The 15,436-nt window shown below is 40.0% G+C and overlaps 1 protein-coding gene across 1 annotated transcript in view; it reads left to right on the top strand.

The window, feature by feature from the left end:
• Nucleotides 1-13,812, top strand: part of LOC100560431 (A.superbus venom factor 1) — a 65,523-nt gene extending 51,711 nt beyond the window's left edge. Inside the window, exons 33-40 of the mRNA XM_008103738.3 lie at nucleotides 2,375-2,462; nucleotides 3,847-3,936; nucleotides 5,951-6,056; nucleotides 6,589-6,678; nucleotides 8,338-8,424; nucleotides 9,089-9,172; nucleotides 11,796-11,931; nucleotides 13,500-13,812. Of these exons, the coding sequence (XP_008101945.3) occupies nucleotides 2,375-2,462; nucleotides 3,847-3,936; nucleotides 5,951-6,056; nucleotides 6,589-6,678; nucleotides 8,338-8,424; nucleotides 9,089-9,172; nucleotides 11,796-11,931; nucleotides 13,500-13,641 (823 nt within the window). The 3' untranslated portion in view covers nucleotides 13,642-13,812. The remainder of the gene's footprint in view (nucleotides 1-2,374; nucleotides 2,463-3,846; nucleotides 3,937-5,950; nucleotides 6,057-6,588; nucleotides 6,679-8,337; nucleotides 8,425-9,088; nucleotides 9,173-11,795; nucleotides 11,932-13,499) is intronic.
• Nucleotides 13,813-15,436: the final 1,624 nt, after the last annotated feature.

Below are 15,436 nucleotides of genomic sequence, written 5' to 3'. Positions count from 1 at the left end.
GAGGATACAGTTGTAATGTATTTAAAAACACAAAGTTAAAAATTTAGCATTATACCTAATGTCCTTTGACCAGTAGTTGGCCACTTGGAATGCCTCTGGTGTTCCTATAAGAAGGTCCTCCACTGTGCATGTGGCAGGGCTCAGACTGTATTGTAATATTATTTACACTCTTCTCAACTCGAAGGGGACTCAGGGCGGATCACAGAACATATACACAGCAAAAATTCAATGCCGATTAGACATACAGGACAGACAATAGATAGAGGTATTATGTCGGCATTTTTCCAACTTTGGGTTCCTGGAGGTTGTGCTTGATTCCGGCCACAGGGGGTGTTGTCGCTCCAACCACTATAACAATGAGTCCTTGATTACAAATGTTTATAGGTGGTCTGTGATTTGTTCTTCTCCACACTCACATGTCTTGGACTCAACTTTGTGGCCCCATTTCTTAAGGTTGGCTCTACATCTCATGATGCCAGAGCACAATCTGTTCAGTGCCTTCAAAGTCGCCCAGTCTTCTGTGTGCCCAGGAGGGAGTCTCTCATTCAGTATCAGCCATGGCTTGAGATTCTGGGTTTTAGCCTACCACTTTTGGACTCTTGCTTGCAGAGGTATTCCTGCGAGTATCTCTGTAGATCTTAGAAAACTATTTCTTGATTTAAAGCATTGGCTTGCTGGCTAATATCCAAACAGAGGATGGGCCGGAGATATCAATGCCTTGGTCCTTTCATTACTGGCTGCTACTTCCCGACGGATGTCAGATGGTGCCATACAGGCTAAACAGTACAATTTCTACTGTGGTGTTTGGCACTGGTGGTCCCACTGATTTAGTGCATTGCTGCACAATGCTGTCACTCACAAATAGGAGGTCTGGCTTATATCCTCGGTGCCATTTCCTACTGTTGTAGGATGGTGGGAGCTTACTATCATGAATAAGCAATAGTTTATGCAATTCAGCTTATGAGAGGACAGCCTCTTCATTTTTATCCTCCTGAGCATAGCCCCATACATGGCAGTGGCTGTTAAAGTCACCAGTTACTACTGCCCTTTGGTGCCTATCAAAGTTCTCAGGAGAGGAGAAAGAAAACTCTTCATTTGGGGGCTTGTACATAGAGATAATCATGATGTTATAAGCCAGGGGTCCCCAAACTACGGCCCGTGGGCCATATGTGGCCCTCCATGGTTATTTACCTGGGCCCCGCCCTCAGTTTTAGACTTAGGTTCATCCAAAGTCTGAAATGACAACAACAATCCTAATTAACTTTACTATCTCATTGGCCAGAAGCAGGCCCACACTTCCCATTGAAATCCTGATAGGTTTATATTGGTTAAAATTGTTCTTATTTTTAAATATTGTATTGCTCTTTCATTGTCATTGTTGGGGGTTTTTTTTGCACTACAAATAAGGCATGTGCAGTGTGCATAGAAATTTGTATTTTTTTTTCAAATGATAATTTGGCCCCTCAACAGTTTGAAGGATTGTGAACCAGCCATCTGCTTAAAAAGTTTGAGGACCCCTGCTATAAGCTCTACTGTTATCACTTCTATATTGTTTTCTTCAGTATTGTGGGCACTGCTGACTTGGAGGCCTTGGAGGCTTCCATACTGCGCATGTGCTATATCTGCCTCTAAGATCATTCCTGGAACTTTTGGTCATTTCTGTTGTTTATCCCTATGTGTTTCCTGGACACACAGCATGTCACATTTCTTATATCGGCAAAATTCATAGAGCAGCTGTTCTTTGGCAGCTGATATGCCTTCGATGTTGATTGAGATTATTGTCATAGTTGGTCCTTCTATGTGCAGGATTACATCATTTTGCCTTGAATGGAGAAAAGATGTGTGTCTATCCCTCCAGGAGTTGGGAAACTGCAGTCCTCGTCATCTCTTGTCATTGGGCTTTGTGCTTAAGGCTGAAGGGAACTGCAGTCCCCTGTATCTGGAAGGGCAAGGATACTTCACCTTGACCTACAATGGAGGGAGAAAATGAGGATGGACAATTAATTGTAAGTGCTGCAGATTTTCAGGTTTGATGTGATTTCCAATGGATGATTGGCAATAGACGACTACATAAAAGCTGGCCAAATGCTTCTTGTGCATTTAGGCAAGTTGTTCACCTTACGAAAATAATGATCCTCAACACATGTGCACAGGTTTGGACATTTTATAAGTCTTTACCAAAATTATTTTGGTCATCAAGGACAGATGTCTTGGTGATTCCATCAGCATTTGTCAATAAACATGTGCTAGATCTCACTTTTCACCTTTCTAACAGAATCACTTTGAAAATATGAAGAATTGATCTTACAGACCTGAAACCAAGTCCATTGCTAAATTCCTTCTGAGCCATTTTTTTCTCTGCTCCTGTTTTTAGATATCTTGGTAATGTTGATGCTACAATGTCCATCATTGATGTCTCCATGCTCACTGGTTTTGCACCTGATGTTAGTGACCTTAAGAGGGTAAGTAAGTCTTTTTATATGAAGGAAATGCCTGCTTAACTTTGTAGTCAGTAAAAGCTTTTGAATATGAAATTTGCATCTGCAGAAAGAGATTGAGATAAAATATGAAGACCACCATTTCTCCAGGTTAATTCTTTTCCCCACAGCTAATTGTTTTCAATTATATCTTATTATATATTTTTCTTTATTCTTTTTAGTGTATGTAGATAAGCCCCAGCCAGCAGGGAACATACAGTGGAAAAATAACCATGAACCAGAGGAGGGAAAAGAGGAAGGAGTAAAGGAATGGCATAATTGATTGGATGAATGGGAATAAAAGAAGTTAAATATAATTGGAACTGTTGGGAATGTGGACTAAAAATCCTGGGGAAATGTACCATTTTAAGAGAGAACTGACATGTGTACTTGGGGTGTACGTTTTCATTTTTTTTAAAGAATGAATAATGGTACCAAACTTCTCATAGTATAGTTTTGTGAGATTATTCACAGTGTGGCAACTATTCTTTGCAAACTATTTTGTTCAATTGTTCAAGACTGGAAATGTGAAGTATCATAAGTCTCCCCTATACCTTCATAATTGCTGAACAGGATGCCAGCCAACATTACTACACAAAATGCTGTTTTATGTATAAGACACTTGTTTTCTGCACAGAAATGCCATTTTCTATGGAGGGTGGAGATCGGTTTTCATACAGAAAACACACAAACACATAATAAGTTTCAAATTGCAAAGGGCCTTAACCTTTTAGAATTCCTCCTGTCAAAATTTCATTTTTAACATTTTCAAACATTATTTTCCTCCATACGAAGGGCAGCTTCAGGAGCAGGGAAGGGAGGAAGAAATAGGTTTGTCTTTTGCTTTGAGCACTAACCATTCTGTACAATAGTAGCTGGTGGTTCCTATGTCAGTAGGATGGTGAATCTGTTCCATGTTTCAGTCAGCGCTTTAAAGGAAAAATCAAATGTGCTATTCAGCAAATTACGAAGTTAGCCAGCTGCCTTATAGGTATGTCCGATATCACTTACCACTACAGCCTGAGTAAATTTATTTCCCATACATATGTATAGAAAAGCTGCTCTATACATATCTGGAGAATATTTAATTTTTTTATAAAAAGCAGCAATAGACTACAGACTTTTTTCACATGGATGTGGCAAACTGGCACAGTATCACTAAAGTAATAGTTTCAAGACTGATAGTTGCTCAGCCACCTCCCTTTGATCAAGGTCCTGTTCCAAACGTGGTAAAACAAGAGAAATAGCTTCTGTTATTTCAAATCTACTCTGATTTTCTGCTGCTTATGAAATGAAAATCCATTATGTTCTTGTGAGATGGAATATACTATGTATCAACAATGTCTTTTGTACTTTTTCCAATGTTTAGCTTTCTGAAGGAGTCGACAGATTTATCGGCAAATATGAAATTAACAAAGGCTACTCTGAAGGAGGGAGTCTTGTTATTTACTTGGACAAGGTAAAGCTGGAGTAGACAGATTATAAAAACAGCTAGGCAGTAGGGGTGTGCACTGATTTTGTTTCTTCCATTTCCTTTGGTACCTTTGTTACTTCGAGAACCCGTAACTGTAAAGGCTCTCCCAGTACGAAAACCTGCCTGACATGAAAGCAAGCAAGAGCCGATCTTGGCTCTTCCTCCCCTATTTGGCATCAAAGTTGAATTTTTTTGTTTTTCCTTTATTTTCCCGATTCTCTTTATTTAGTGGGATTGACTGGGAGTTGGGGACCTGAGGAATGGTGAGTGGGGTGCATGAGTGCATTTAGGGCCTTTCATCCTTTTATCTTCTTTTTCTCCTTCCCTTCCACTCCTTCAGGAAATACTTCTAAAAGATTATTATTATTAATAGTAATCCCAGAAAACAGAAAGAGAAGCCTACCTCTCCTGTAGAGTAGAAAGTAGAACCAATTTAAGGAAGCAAAACCCCAAACAGAAAGGAAATTGTAGCCTTGCAGGCAAATGAGAGGATTTTTAATATAGTCCAGGGATGACAGCTCGACTGAGCTCCAGGTCATTACTCTTCCTTCACTGGGCCTCCTTAAAATGCCTTAGAAAGCTGCTGGTGCTGAAAGAGACAAAAGAGTGCATGTCTGCCTCTCTTCTAGAGTAGAACAACTTTAAGAAGCAGTAAACTTAGTCTCCTCCTTTACAAACAGGAGGGGAAAGATCCAGAAATTTAAGAGTGGTAACTCTGATGCATTTTTAAATCCAGGTCTTAATGAAGGATTTGGAAGGGGGTCCTATAGGAAGTCACCCCCAACCCATAATGGGCTGGATAGGGTGCTTTCTTAACCCTGTTGCTGAGGCTCCTTTGAAGGGAAGAAAGGAAAGGCTCCCAGGGGAAAGGGGACCTTCGTAAGTTCCCCATTGCCACCAATGGGCCGAAAAGAAGTTTTTTTCGGATGCTGGATGAAAACGCACAATCAGAAGCATCCGTTTTCGGGAGGTGCTGGAAAACGGATATGGGGGGCTTCCAGTATTCCGCAAGAAGAAACAGATAGTGATTCACCCGATATGCACAAGCCTACTAGACATCATCTGGTGTGTTACAGAAAAGACTGTGAATTAAGGAAATGGAATGAATTTGAAGAGGGGGATCGGAGGTATATTGCTTCAGTTAACAAAGCAAGGATCCTAGGGGAATTTCCCATATCTGACATCAGTATTTACAGACATCAGTATTTTATAGACATTTGAAAATAATAGACATTGTTCTATCTATGGGATGAATCAGAATTGGAAAAGGTTTCCCTTTTTGGACTGCAACTCCCAGAATCCCCCAAACAGCATGGCCACCATCTTTTCCAGTTCTGAGGTTTTGGATGTTATAAAAAGTAACTTTTTCAAACTTTGGGATCTGGTGCTACCATAATCAGTGATTATTGGCCACCTAGATTAATGTCTGAACCTGCCTCATGCCTCAGAGTGACTTCGCTCTCCAGGATTTTTTTTAAGTCTGGTAATGTCAATCAAGTAATTGTGGCTCACTGTATATGTTGTAACCTGTCTTGAGCCACAAGGAGAGGCAGGTAAGAAATAAAATTATTATTAGCAGTAGTACTAGTCATATTTTTTATTTGTATCCCACTTTCTCTCAAAGTAATATTTCTTCCTCTCCTTTCATAGTGAGACCTGTTTTGAATTGGGGGAACTTTCTGATACTTATTAAAAAAAAACATTGGGTGAGACACAATATATGCCCAAAGTGCCAGGGCCTGTGATTGACAGGTTCCTGTTGTGTGGCTGAATGTACAGATCATTTTAATCTACTAATGTTTTTCAGGAATGCATGTCTTTGAGTCCAATGAACCTTGGATCTCTTTTAAAACACTGAAGTACTCCTGGTCAAACCCTCTCTTTGAACAAAATTTTAGAATGGTTTTGTCAAGATAGCTTGGGAAATGTTTAGCGGAAAAGCTTCAATTGGCAGGCTGGTACCCAAAGACTTATTTTACTTTTTTTCTCGCCATCACAGGTCTCTCACTTAAATGATGAATGCGTGCAGTTTAGAGCTCACCAATTTTTTGAAGTCGGTCTCATTCAGCCAGCATCCGTGAAGGTGTACAGCTATTATAATCTAGGTAATTGCAATCACACATCTTCCAGTGGATTCAGAACAAGGAAGGCCAGCTAGACACTTAGACATTTGAAATGTTTCTGACAGTCTCTTCTCCCACCCCCACCATTGATCTATTAATTCAAAAATTAAAGATTATTCTTAAAAGAGCACCATGCATGACCCACTCTGGTTAAGGACTCTGCTTAACTCTTCAAACATCTTGCATAACAAGAAGTATGTTGCCCTAACACACCATATGCAAATCACTATCTGAAGGAAAGAAATAAAATCAGGTCTTCCTCTTCTTTAGCAAAGGGTTTTTGCAAACATAAATAAGAGAGTTGAAATAGGCCACGAGGGCCATCTATTCTAACCCGTTACCATGCAAAAATGCACAATCCAAAAATTGTATTCCCAGTACATATAATCTGAGGGATGTGTTACTAATATTTCTATTGGGAGCAACCATGTTCTGTGTGTTCCCTAAGTTGCTCCTTCCCTGAAGTGTGCTCCATTTGAAGTAAAGGGCATTGTTTTCAATTCCTCTTTTTCAGACGAGCAGTGCATCAAGTTCTACCATCTTCCCAAAGAAAGTGGCCTCCTCAGTAAGATATGCCATGGTGATGTTTGTCGATGCGCAGAAGGTAAGATGAGGTGGGAAGATGGTACTTCTGCTCACCCAGAAGCAAGATTTATTTTTCCAGAGTCACTATATGAAAATTGGAATAAGTATTGTAGTATTTGTGCTTTCTGATATAGAGATTGTGATTCTGGATATATCTATAGCAGGATTCCCAGAACTGACCCTTTCCAGATGTTTTGAACTACATTGCACTCACCCTGCACATTTGACCATGCTGGGTTGAAAATGTGTAGAGCAGGCATGAGCAAACTCCAGCCCTCTAGATGCACTTCAGCCACTTAAGTGTCTGAGGGGGGAAAGGAAGGGGCCTGAGGCTGTTAAGAATTGTGGGAGTTGAAGTCCAAAAACTTTGAAGGACCCAAGTTTGCCCATGCCTGGTGTAGAGGGATTGATGCTAAGGAAGGCCGTTCTCTGAGTTATGTGTAATGACAAAACCCAACAAAATAACCTAAGCCAAATTAATATTTTGTTGGTCCTCCATCCATGGGCATCAGATGTGGCATCTAAAACACTAGTAAGTTTTTTCCTTAATTTTGGGGGGGAAGGCAGACCAGTTTATCAAATGTATGAAACATAAGCTCAAAGAGCCAGAAGGATGAAAGAAGGAGGGGAGATAACTAGAAAGAATGTTTTTTTTTTAAAAAAAAAACTATCAAAAGGGTTGAGAGTAGGGGTATGCAGTTTGGCAAAAACCCATGCTATTTTGGTGCCCAGTTTTTTCGCTTCCCCCCCCCCCCCATTCCAATTTTAAGGAACTTCTCATATTTGGGAGGGATTTCTGTTTTTATGCCGTAAAGATTCGATCCACTGGCTCCAATAGGGAAACTTTAGAGGCTCAGTTCTCTGTCATTTTTAAGCCTATCAGCATGAAACTCACCTCACGTGTAGGCCACATTTACTACTGCAAGCCTCCCAATTTTTAGAACATTACACCAATCAACTAAGTTTTGGGGATTTTAAAAAGTTTTTTCAACTTTTTAAAATGGGGGTTCTGGGAATTGGAGTTCATGGCACAATAGGGGAGGATAACGGTCACAGTCAACTAGGTCTCTGATTGGATGAAAAAGAAAGTGAAAAACACACACAGAGGAAAAACTCAACTTCCATCATGTTGTGAGAGGGAGCACAAGAATCCCTCAATGCTTGCACCTCATAAAGTGCTACTGGGAAAGCAGGTCCCCATTTACCTCAAGCTGGTGTGGGAGGGAGGGTCTTCGGGAAGGGATAGAGGAGGCTGCTGGTACACAAAAACGAAATCATGCACACCCCTAGTTGAGAGTACTGTGGAATGAAATGTTTTCGTGGGGTGGCATTTCAATTTCCTCAAAGAGCCATTATTCGCCATAGCACCATATTTCTGGAACCTTCATGGGCCATTTAGTCCAATCACTGCTCAATGTAGAATTGCCAGAAATAGCATCCTCAGCAGGTGGCTATTTGGCCTCTTTTTGAAGACTTCTAGAAAAGGAGATCCCACACCTTTTAAGGCAAATGCTGAAGTGCTCTTATTTTTAATAAAATTCTTATAATTGAAATCTACCCTCATGTAACTGAAAAATATTACACCGAGTCCTACCCTCTGGTGCAACCAAGAACAGGGATCGTGTCCATGTGTTTTACTTTCTGTTGTCTTCCTTCCTTTGTGTTTTTCCCCCAAAAGAAAGCTGCTCCTTGCTCAACAATGTAAAGGAAGATGTCGATCTGAATCTACGAGTTCAACTGGCCTGCAAACCAGGAGTAGATTATGGTGACTGCATATTATTATTATTATTATTATTATTATTATTATTATTATTATTATTATTTACTTTATTTATATCCTACCTTTCTCCCTGAGTAGACTCAAGGGGGCTAACAACCACACACTTTGATCAATTTAAAGCAAGGTGAATGCAAAAATTAAAAAACAATTAAATAGTACTGTGCGTCTGGTTTAAAATACAGTTAAAACACAAAAATACAATTAAAATGCCACCCACAGCCTCCCCAACAGTGTACCCATTATTTTTCCCCAAATACCTGCTGGCAGAGAAAACTCTTGACCTGCTTGCAGAAGGGCAGCAGGAATGGGACCACCCTGATCAGTCTTGGGAAGAAGCTCCATAGTTTGGAAGCAGCCACCAAAAAGATCCTATCTTAAATTTCTGAATCTTGTGAATGAGGCAGTAGCTTAGGTAGAATGCAAATAGTCAACACACACCTGATCAGGTACATCATTTGGGGCAGCTGCTGGTTAACCTTGTCCGTGGCTGCTTCTTGGTGTATTTGGGGCCGCTTGTGATGAGAAACAAAGCACATATTGTATGTGAGAGTTAGATCTGGCTATCAATTATTTCTCACTGAATTCTAAAAAATGTTAAGGCCTCTGTGAAGAAAAGCATCTAAATATTTTAAATTTTCTTTGTTTTAAGTATACAAAGCCAAGTTGATTCGAATAGAAGAGGAAAATGGCTATGACAACTACTTCATGCAAGTTCTGGAAACAATTAAAGAAGGTAAAGAGGGTATCTTGTAATAAATGGCATACTGAATATAAAAGCAGTAATGTTTTCTGTAAACAGCTATTGCTTTACGACTTTGTATTTGTTGTTGTTCATTGCTATCAAATCAGCTTTGACTTCTGGCCACCCTATGAATGTGAGACCTCCAAGAGCCGTGATCAACAACTATCTAGCTCACTTCTTACAAGCTTAGAGGTAAAGATTCCTTTACTAAGGGGAAACAAATTCAGGAAATGTTCAAGTTCCAGTGAACTTGTGAGTGAAGCCGGTGGGAGTCATGTACTTGAAGAGTCTCCCATGGTGGCAAGGTCACAGGGGACGAATCAGATGAAGCGGGATCTGAAGAAATAAGACCTGAATGGCAGAGAAGGTAATGATAACATGGCAAACAACAACTGTGATGGCAGATGAAGACTGCAAAACATACAAAAGTCCCATAGCAATCAGCAAGTGGCGACAGGGGAGGGACTTAGAAATTTGGAAGTCCCTAGCTATGGACTGGCACATGGCAGTGTGGATTCAGTCATTCTGGGTCAAGGTCCAAGGCCATTGAGCAGTCCAGCAGCTGTATCCACTGAGCAGCCCTATTTATAATCTACTCTGCTCACCCCATACAGGGAGGGAGGAAGAAAAAGTGCCCTAAAAGTTGCCTCTCTTATTGATCCCTGACTGGACTGCCACATCCAGAGAGGAGTTATCAACTTGCAGTCAAAAAGATAAATGAATTTTGAAACATTGAACGTATTAACTGTCGGATAACATAGACAACTAATGCCCTGAATGCAGAACTGCTATTATAAGGAAGGATGGGGTTGGAAACAGCAATGGCATCCTACTTCTCACCAAATGGGCAGAACACAACCTTATCACCTGCAAGAAAAATAAGCTTAAGACATCATGGAAGCACTCCCTATGAAAGCATTAGTGCATCTTAGTCTATGCAATTATCTGTGCCAGAAACTGCCGCAATGTCCTTCTCACAATAACCATGACTGCTGGACAGACCACAGATAAATTCAATCCACAGTGGCCATCAAGATTTCTCCCAAAACTCAGACTCCAAGAAAGAAAAATAAGACAAAAAATGAATACCCAAGACCTCTAAGCAAGCCTTTCTCTGAACAACAGTCGAGGATACACCCTGAAAATGTTGAGGAACATTGAAATAAACTGAAGACCTCTATCATTACAGACTGTAGACAAACTGTTGGATACCAAACTAAGAAGCATCAAGACTGGTTTGATGAGAATGATAGTGAGATCCAACAGTCAATTGACAAGAAATTGAAAGCCTTTCATATTTGGCAAAGAAACATCAAATGTGCTGCTAGTGCAAAATCTGAGGTCCAAAGACAGACCAGAGAACTAAAAAACATCTAGTGGACAAAATGGCTCAAGAAATCCAACACTTTGCAGATATCCATGACGCATGGGGATTCTTTAAAGCCACAAACATAATTTATGGTCCAATAAATCATGGCATGCCCTCTACGTTCATCAGATGGAACCAAACTTTTAAAGGACAGAAAAATCCATTGGAATAGCACTGCCACAACCTCCTTAACTGCAGTTCCAAAATGGCTGAAGAGGTTCTCTTACAACTCTCTCAACAACAGCACTGCCCATTATGGAGAAAGTTAGCAAAGCCAGCAACCAACTAAAAAATCACAAAGCCAGTAGATATGATTGGATCTCTTTTGAAATCTTTAGAGAAGGTGTGTCTGAGCTAACACAACAATTCTGCAAGCTCATTGAAAAACTATAGATTATGGAGAAGATCCTAGCAGACTTCAAGGATGTTATTATCCTCAACATTTTTAAAAAGGGGAAAGGAACAGACTGGAAATGATCAAGGTCTCTCCCTTTTAACCTCTGCCAGAAAAATACTCACAACAATCCTCGCAAACTGCCTTCTACCAATTTCAGAATAAATCCTCCCAGAATGGCTTCTGTCTCTCCAGAGGAACAATGGATATGATTTTCACTGCATGACAGCTCCAAGAAAAATGCAGGGATCAAAATCAATTCCTGTACATGCAAAGGCCTTTTACACCAAGGATCGTAATGCTCTCTGAACTATCTTCGTGAAAATCGAATGCCCTGATAAATTTGTGAACATCATCCTTTAGCTCCTCCATGGTGGTAACAGTCTTAGACAGCAACAGCTCCCAAACCGACCCATTTAGGGTGGGATCAGGTGACAAACAAGGATGTGTTATTGCCACAACCCTTTTCCCCATCTTCCCATCTATCTCCCCATCAGTAGAGCCCTTAGTTGTGTGTATGTATGCGTGTATTTTTAAATTACTTCCTGGGAATGGAATGAGAAAATGAAACAGGCTGTAGGATCATATAAAGTAACCAATCCTTAGGGTGTATAGTTGGCTTCCCTTAGAAATTAGTAGAAGAGGAAAAATGGAATATCTGACTCTATTGTGAAGTTAGCATCCACAGTAATTCTCAATAAATGTTTTCATGCAAAATAAAGATTAGGGATATGAGAACATCAGGGCAAGATGGACAATGATCCCTCCCTAGCTTTCTCATATTCAACATATTAGTCAATTAAAACAGTTCTCATCCAAATAGAGATGTTTGTTTTGTCTGATTCCTCCAGGAAGTGATCCAAATCCAGAAGTCAGTCCTCGCAAGTTTATCAGCCAGATGAAGTGCAGGGAAACTCTGAATCTGGAGGAGAATGAAGACTATCTAATCTGGGGTGTCAGCAATGATCTGTGGCCTGCAAATAATGAGTATGCATTTCATTTCATTTAGTCTACTTGGCTTTTGTTTGTTTATTTTCTTTCACCCACCCTGGACAGTCTAATTGCTTCATTTCCAATATACTTCTGAACAAACCTCTGAGGATGCCTACCATAGATGCAGGCGAAACTTCAGGAGAGAATACTACTGGAACATGGCCATACAGCCTGAAAAACTCATAGCAACCCATTTATTTTATTGTTGGTTATTACTGCATTTCCATTCGTGGTGCCTCAAAGCACCTTAGAGTGTATCCCAAACTGAAAGTTTGAAGACCACTATAATCAAACAAGAAAAAAATGCAAATTTTCTACTGTATAGTTTGAAACCACTTTAAATGCCATGCTCAATAAAATGGAATTATGGGAGGTACAGTTTTGTAGGTACCAGAATTCTTTGGCAGAAAAGGCCTTGTAAAACTACAGCTCCCATAATTCCATAGCATTGAGCCATGGCATTTAAAATGGAGTCAAACCACATTGATTCTACAATGAAAATACACCTAGAAATGGGATTGTAAGCAGTCTTAGGCTTGATTTTAACTAGGCTAAAAGCAGAGATACCAATTTCCCCATGAAGTATATGGTGTCTGGAACTCCAGTCATCCACTGATTTATCTTTTTTGTCTTCAAAATCTTCTCCTGGTCTTTAGCCTCCTAACAGAAGTTATGCGTTTTCTCAAGGCACTTTCACACATGGCTTAAACCTGAACTGAAGCAGGTTTAAATCCCCACGGGCTCCCAAAAGAAGTGGGCTTTCGCGGGGACAATCCAGTCCCCCCCCCTCCCCAAGTCTTAAAAATGAATAAAAACGTACAGGGTTGCCATGAGGTTGCTCCGGCAGCCCCCCTGGCATGTAAACATGATGTGCCAGAAGATGGGAGGGCAGATGCAATCCCCCCACCTTCTGCTGCATAATTATTCATAAAAGTAGAAGAAAACACACAGACACAGACTACCCTGTGATTTTATTTTTAAGAGATCAGTTTCAACCATGTCTCTCCCATAGGGAGCACTGCTACTGCATCTCTCCAATAACACAAGCTGCTGGAGTTCCTATTACATCTTTTTTTTCCTTTTGCTCAGGAAGCGGGAGATCCCCTGATAGACAATATACAATTGACTTCCTAATTGAGAAAAAAATGCTATCTCTGATCATTGACAGGAGACAACAATGGGAATATTCCCATTATATACCCCCTCTCTGTCTGAAAACTGATAGAGGAAGTGCCAATGGACACACGGAAGGATCAGGGTCGGATAGCTTCAGGTAAAAGGAGGAGAAATGGAGTTGCGCTCCCTGACTCTGAACAGTTTACCAGACTGGTCCTGGAGTCAATCTGGTTCAAACAATTAAAGCAATTATCTACCATAAGACCACTAAGACACCGCCAAATGCAGTCAAAATAAAACCTGGCCATTTCAAGGTATGTGAAATGGCTGAGAAATGGTCCTTACTCATTTCATTCCAGTCTTAGTTGGTTCTTCCATAGATCCCCTGTTAACCAGTTCACGTGTGGAACAAAGATTCGGAACTTTGCTCTTTTGGTCTTTTCCAGTGTCTTCTATCTCATAAGCAAGGATACCTGGATCGAAAGGTGGCCAAGTGAGGATGAATGCCAAGATGAAGAATTGCAGGACCTCTGCGATGACCTTGATCGGTTTTCCAATACATTGACATTTTTGGGCTGCCAGGTCTAATTGGAGTCATCTGTTGTCTGTTATTCATGGAAGGCTGGCTTTTTAAGTAATGTTCAGAAGTCATATTCCCTCCTGAAGTTTTATCTTTTAACTTTTTGTTTTTTGTTTTTTTTTCTCTCCTTTCCACCACTTCAAATTAATTCTGTATAAAATAAAGGCCTGATTTCTTAGTGTGTTGGTGTGTTCACTGTTAGTACTATGTCTGGCATTTTTGATTGATTGATCTGTTGTCATCAGAATCTATAATGTTTTACAAAGAAAACAGTCTGTCCCAAGGGTTGCACAAGAAAAGAGGGCAGGAAAAACAGAGAAAGGGGGATCTGAAAAAAGGCAGATCTGTAGAGTGAAAGAATGTACAATTATTTCAGATCCACTAGCTTAGGCTCACATTCCTGAATAATATTACATCAAAGCCTCAAAAAACCACAAAATAAAAATATGAGTTTTACCTTCTAGCTAAGCTTATAAAATGAATGGTTAGGGATGGGAGAGATGATTATTGCTTTCTCATCTTAATGCAAATTTATTCAACTCATACTGCCCCAATTGCACACAGATTGGAATGCAATTACATGGCAATATTCCTAATCTTCTGAACATTGCAATCTGAAAATACAAAAAGGTTGGTAGACATAAAATGCATTATTTTAAAACACTGTATACATTTGAAAATGTGCCTATACATGTACTTAGAGTCAGAAATTGCACATAAAAATAAAAATGTCAGGAAAAGCGTTCACTAAATGCTTAGACACTTTCATCATAAAGCTGTCCTGAGTATTCTAATAGTGCAGGCACGGGCAAACTTTGGCCTTCCAGGTGTTTTGGAGTTCAAATCCCAGAAATCCCAGCTAGCCTACCAGCTGTTAGGAATTGTGGGAGCTGAAATTCAAAACACCTGGAGAACCAAAGTTTGCCTGTGCCTTTAATACTGGGATGGATATCTGTATAACTTACCTATATCTACGGTCATGTGAATGAATTTGTGTTGAACAGTGGGACATCTTCCCACCCTCTCATGCCTCTCAATGGGTTTTCCAAAGCCTCTGGAGAAGATCTGGAGGGGTTTCTTGGGAGCAGCAGACAGAATGCATCCTGCCCTAAAGGTCTGTTCCACTTCAGGAAGTAATGAAGACAAATACAATCTTAGCTAGATCCCCAACACTATATTTTATGTAATGAGGAAGCTTTTAACTTAGACATACTTGTGGGTTTATTGGGGAGGGGGGGAATCCAAATTGATATGACTTGTCTAGCACTGAAGTATGTTACATCAAAGCCTCAAAAATAACACAAAGTAGAAGTTTTATGTTATTACTACCGTGTTTCCCCGAAAATAAGACAGTGTCTTATATTAAATTTTGCTCCCAAAGATGCGCTAGGTCTTATTTTCAGGGGATGTCTTATTTTTCTATAGAAGAATTCACATTTATTGTTGAACAAAAAAATGAACATTTATTATATACTGTACAGTAGTTGTCATCACAAACCAGCATAATCAGACAAACTGAATCCTATCAAGACTTTCTTGTTATTACCATTATTTCCATGTACACCATTCTATGGTACGTACATTTACCAACCCTGCATGCTCTGGTGTTCTGTTTGTCAGGCCTGCTTCCAAACAAAAACTTGGCTAGGTCTTACTTTTGGGGGAGGCCTTATATTTAGCAATTCAGCAAAACGTCTACTAGGTCTTATTTTCTGGGGATGTCTTATTTTAGGGGAAACAGGGTAATATGCCACTTTATCTCTATAAAGACTCAAAGTGTATCCAATGCTAAAAACAATACAA

Source organism: Anolis carolinensis, chromosome 2, assembly GCF_035594765.1.
Source record: "Anolis carolinensis isolate JA03-04 chromosome 2, rAnoCar3.1.pri, whole genome shotgun sequence".
NCBI lineage: Eukaryota > Metazoa > Chordata > Lepidosauria > Squamata > Dactyloidae > Anolis > Anolis carolinensis.
This window is presented reverse-complemented; position numbering and strand designations above follow the sequence as displayed.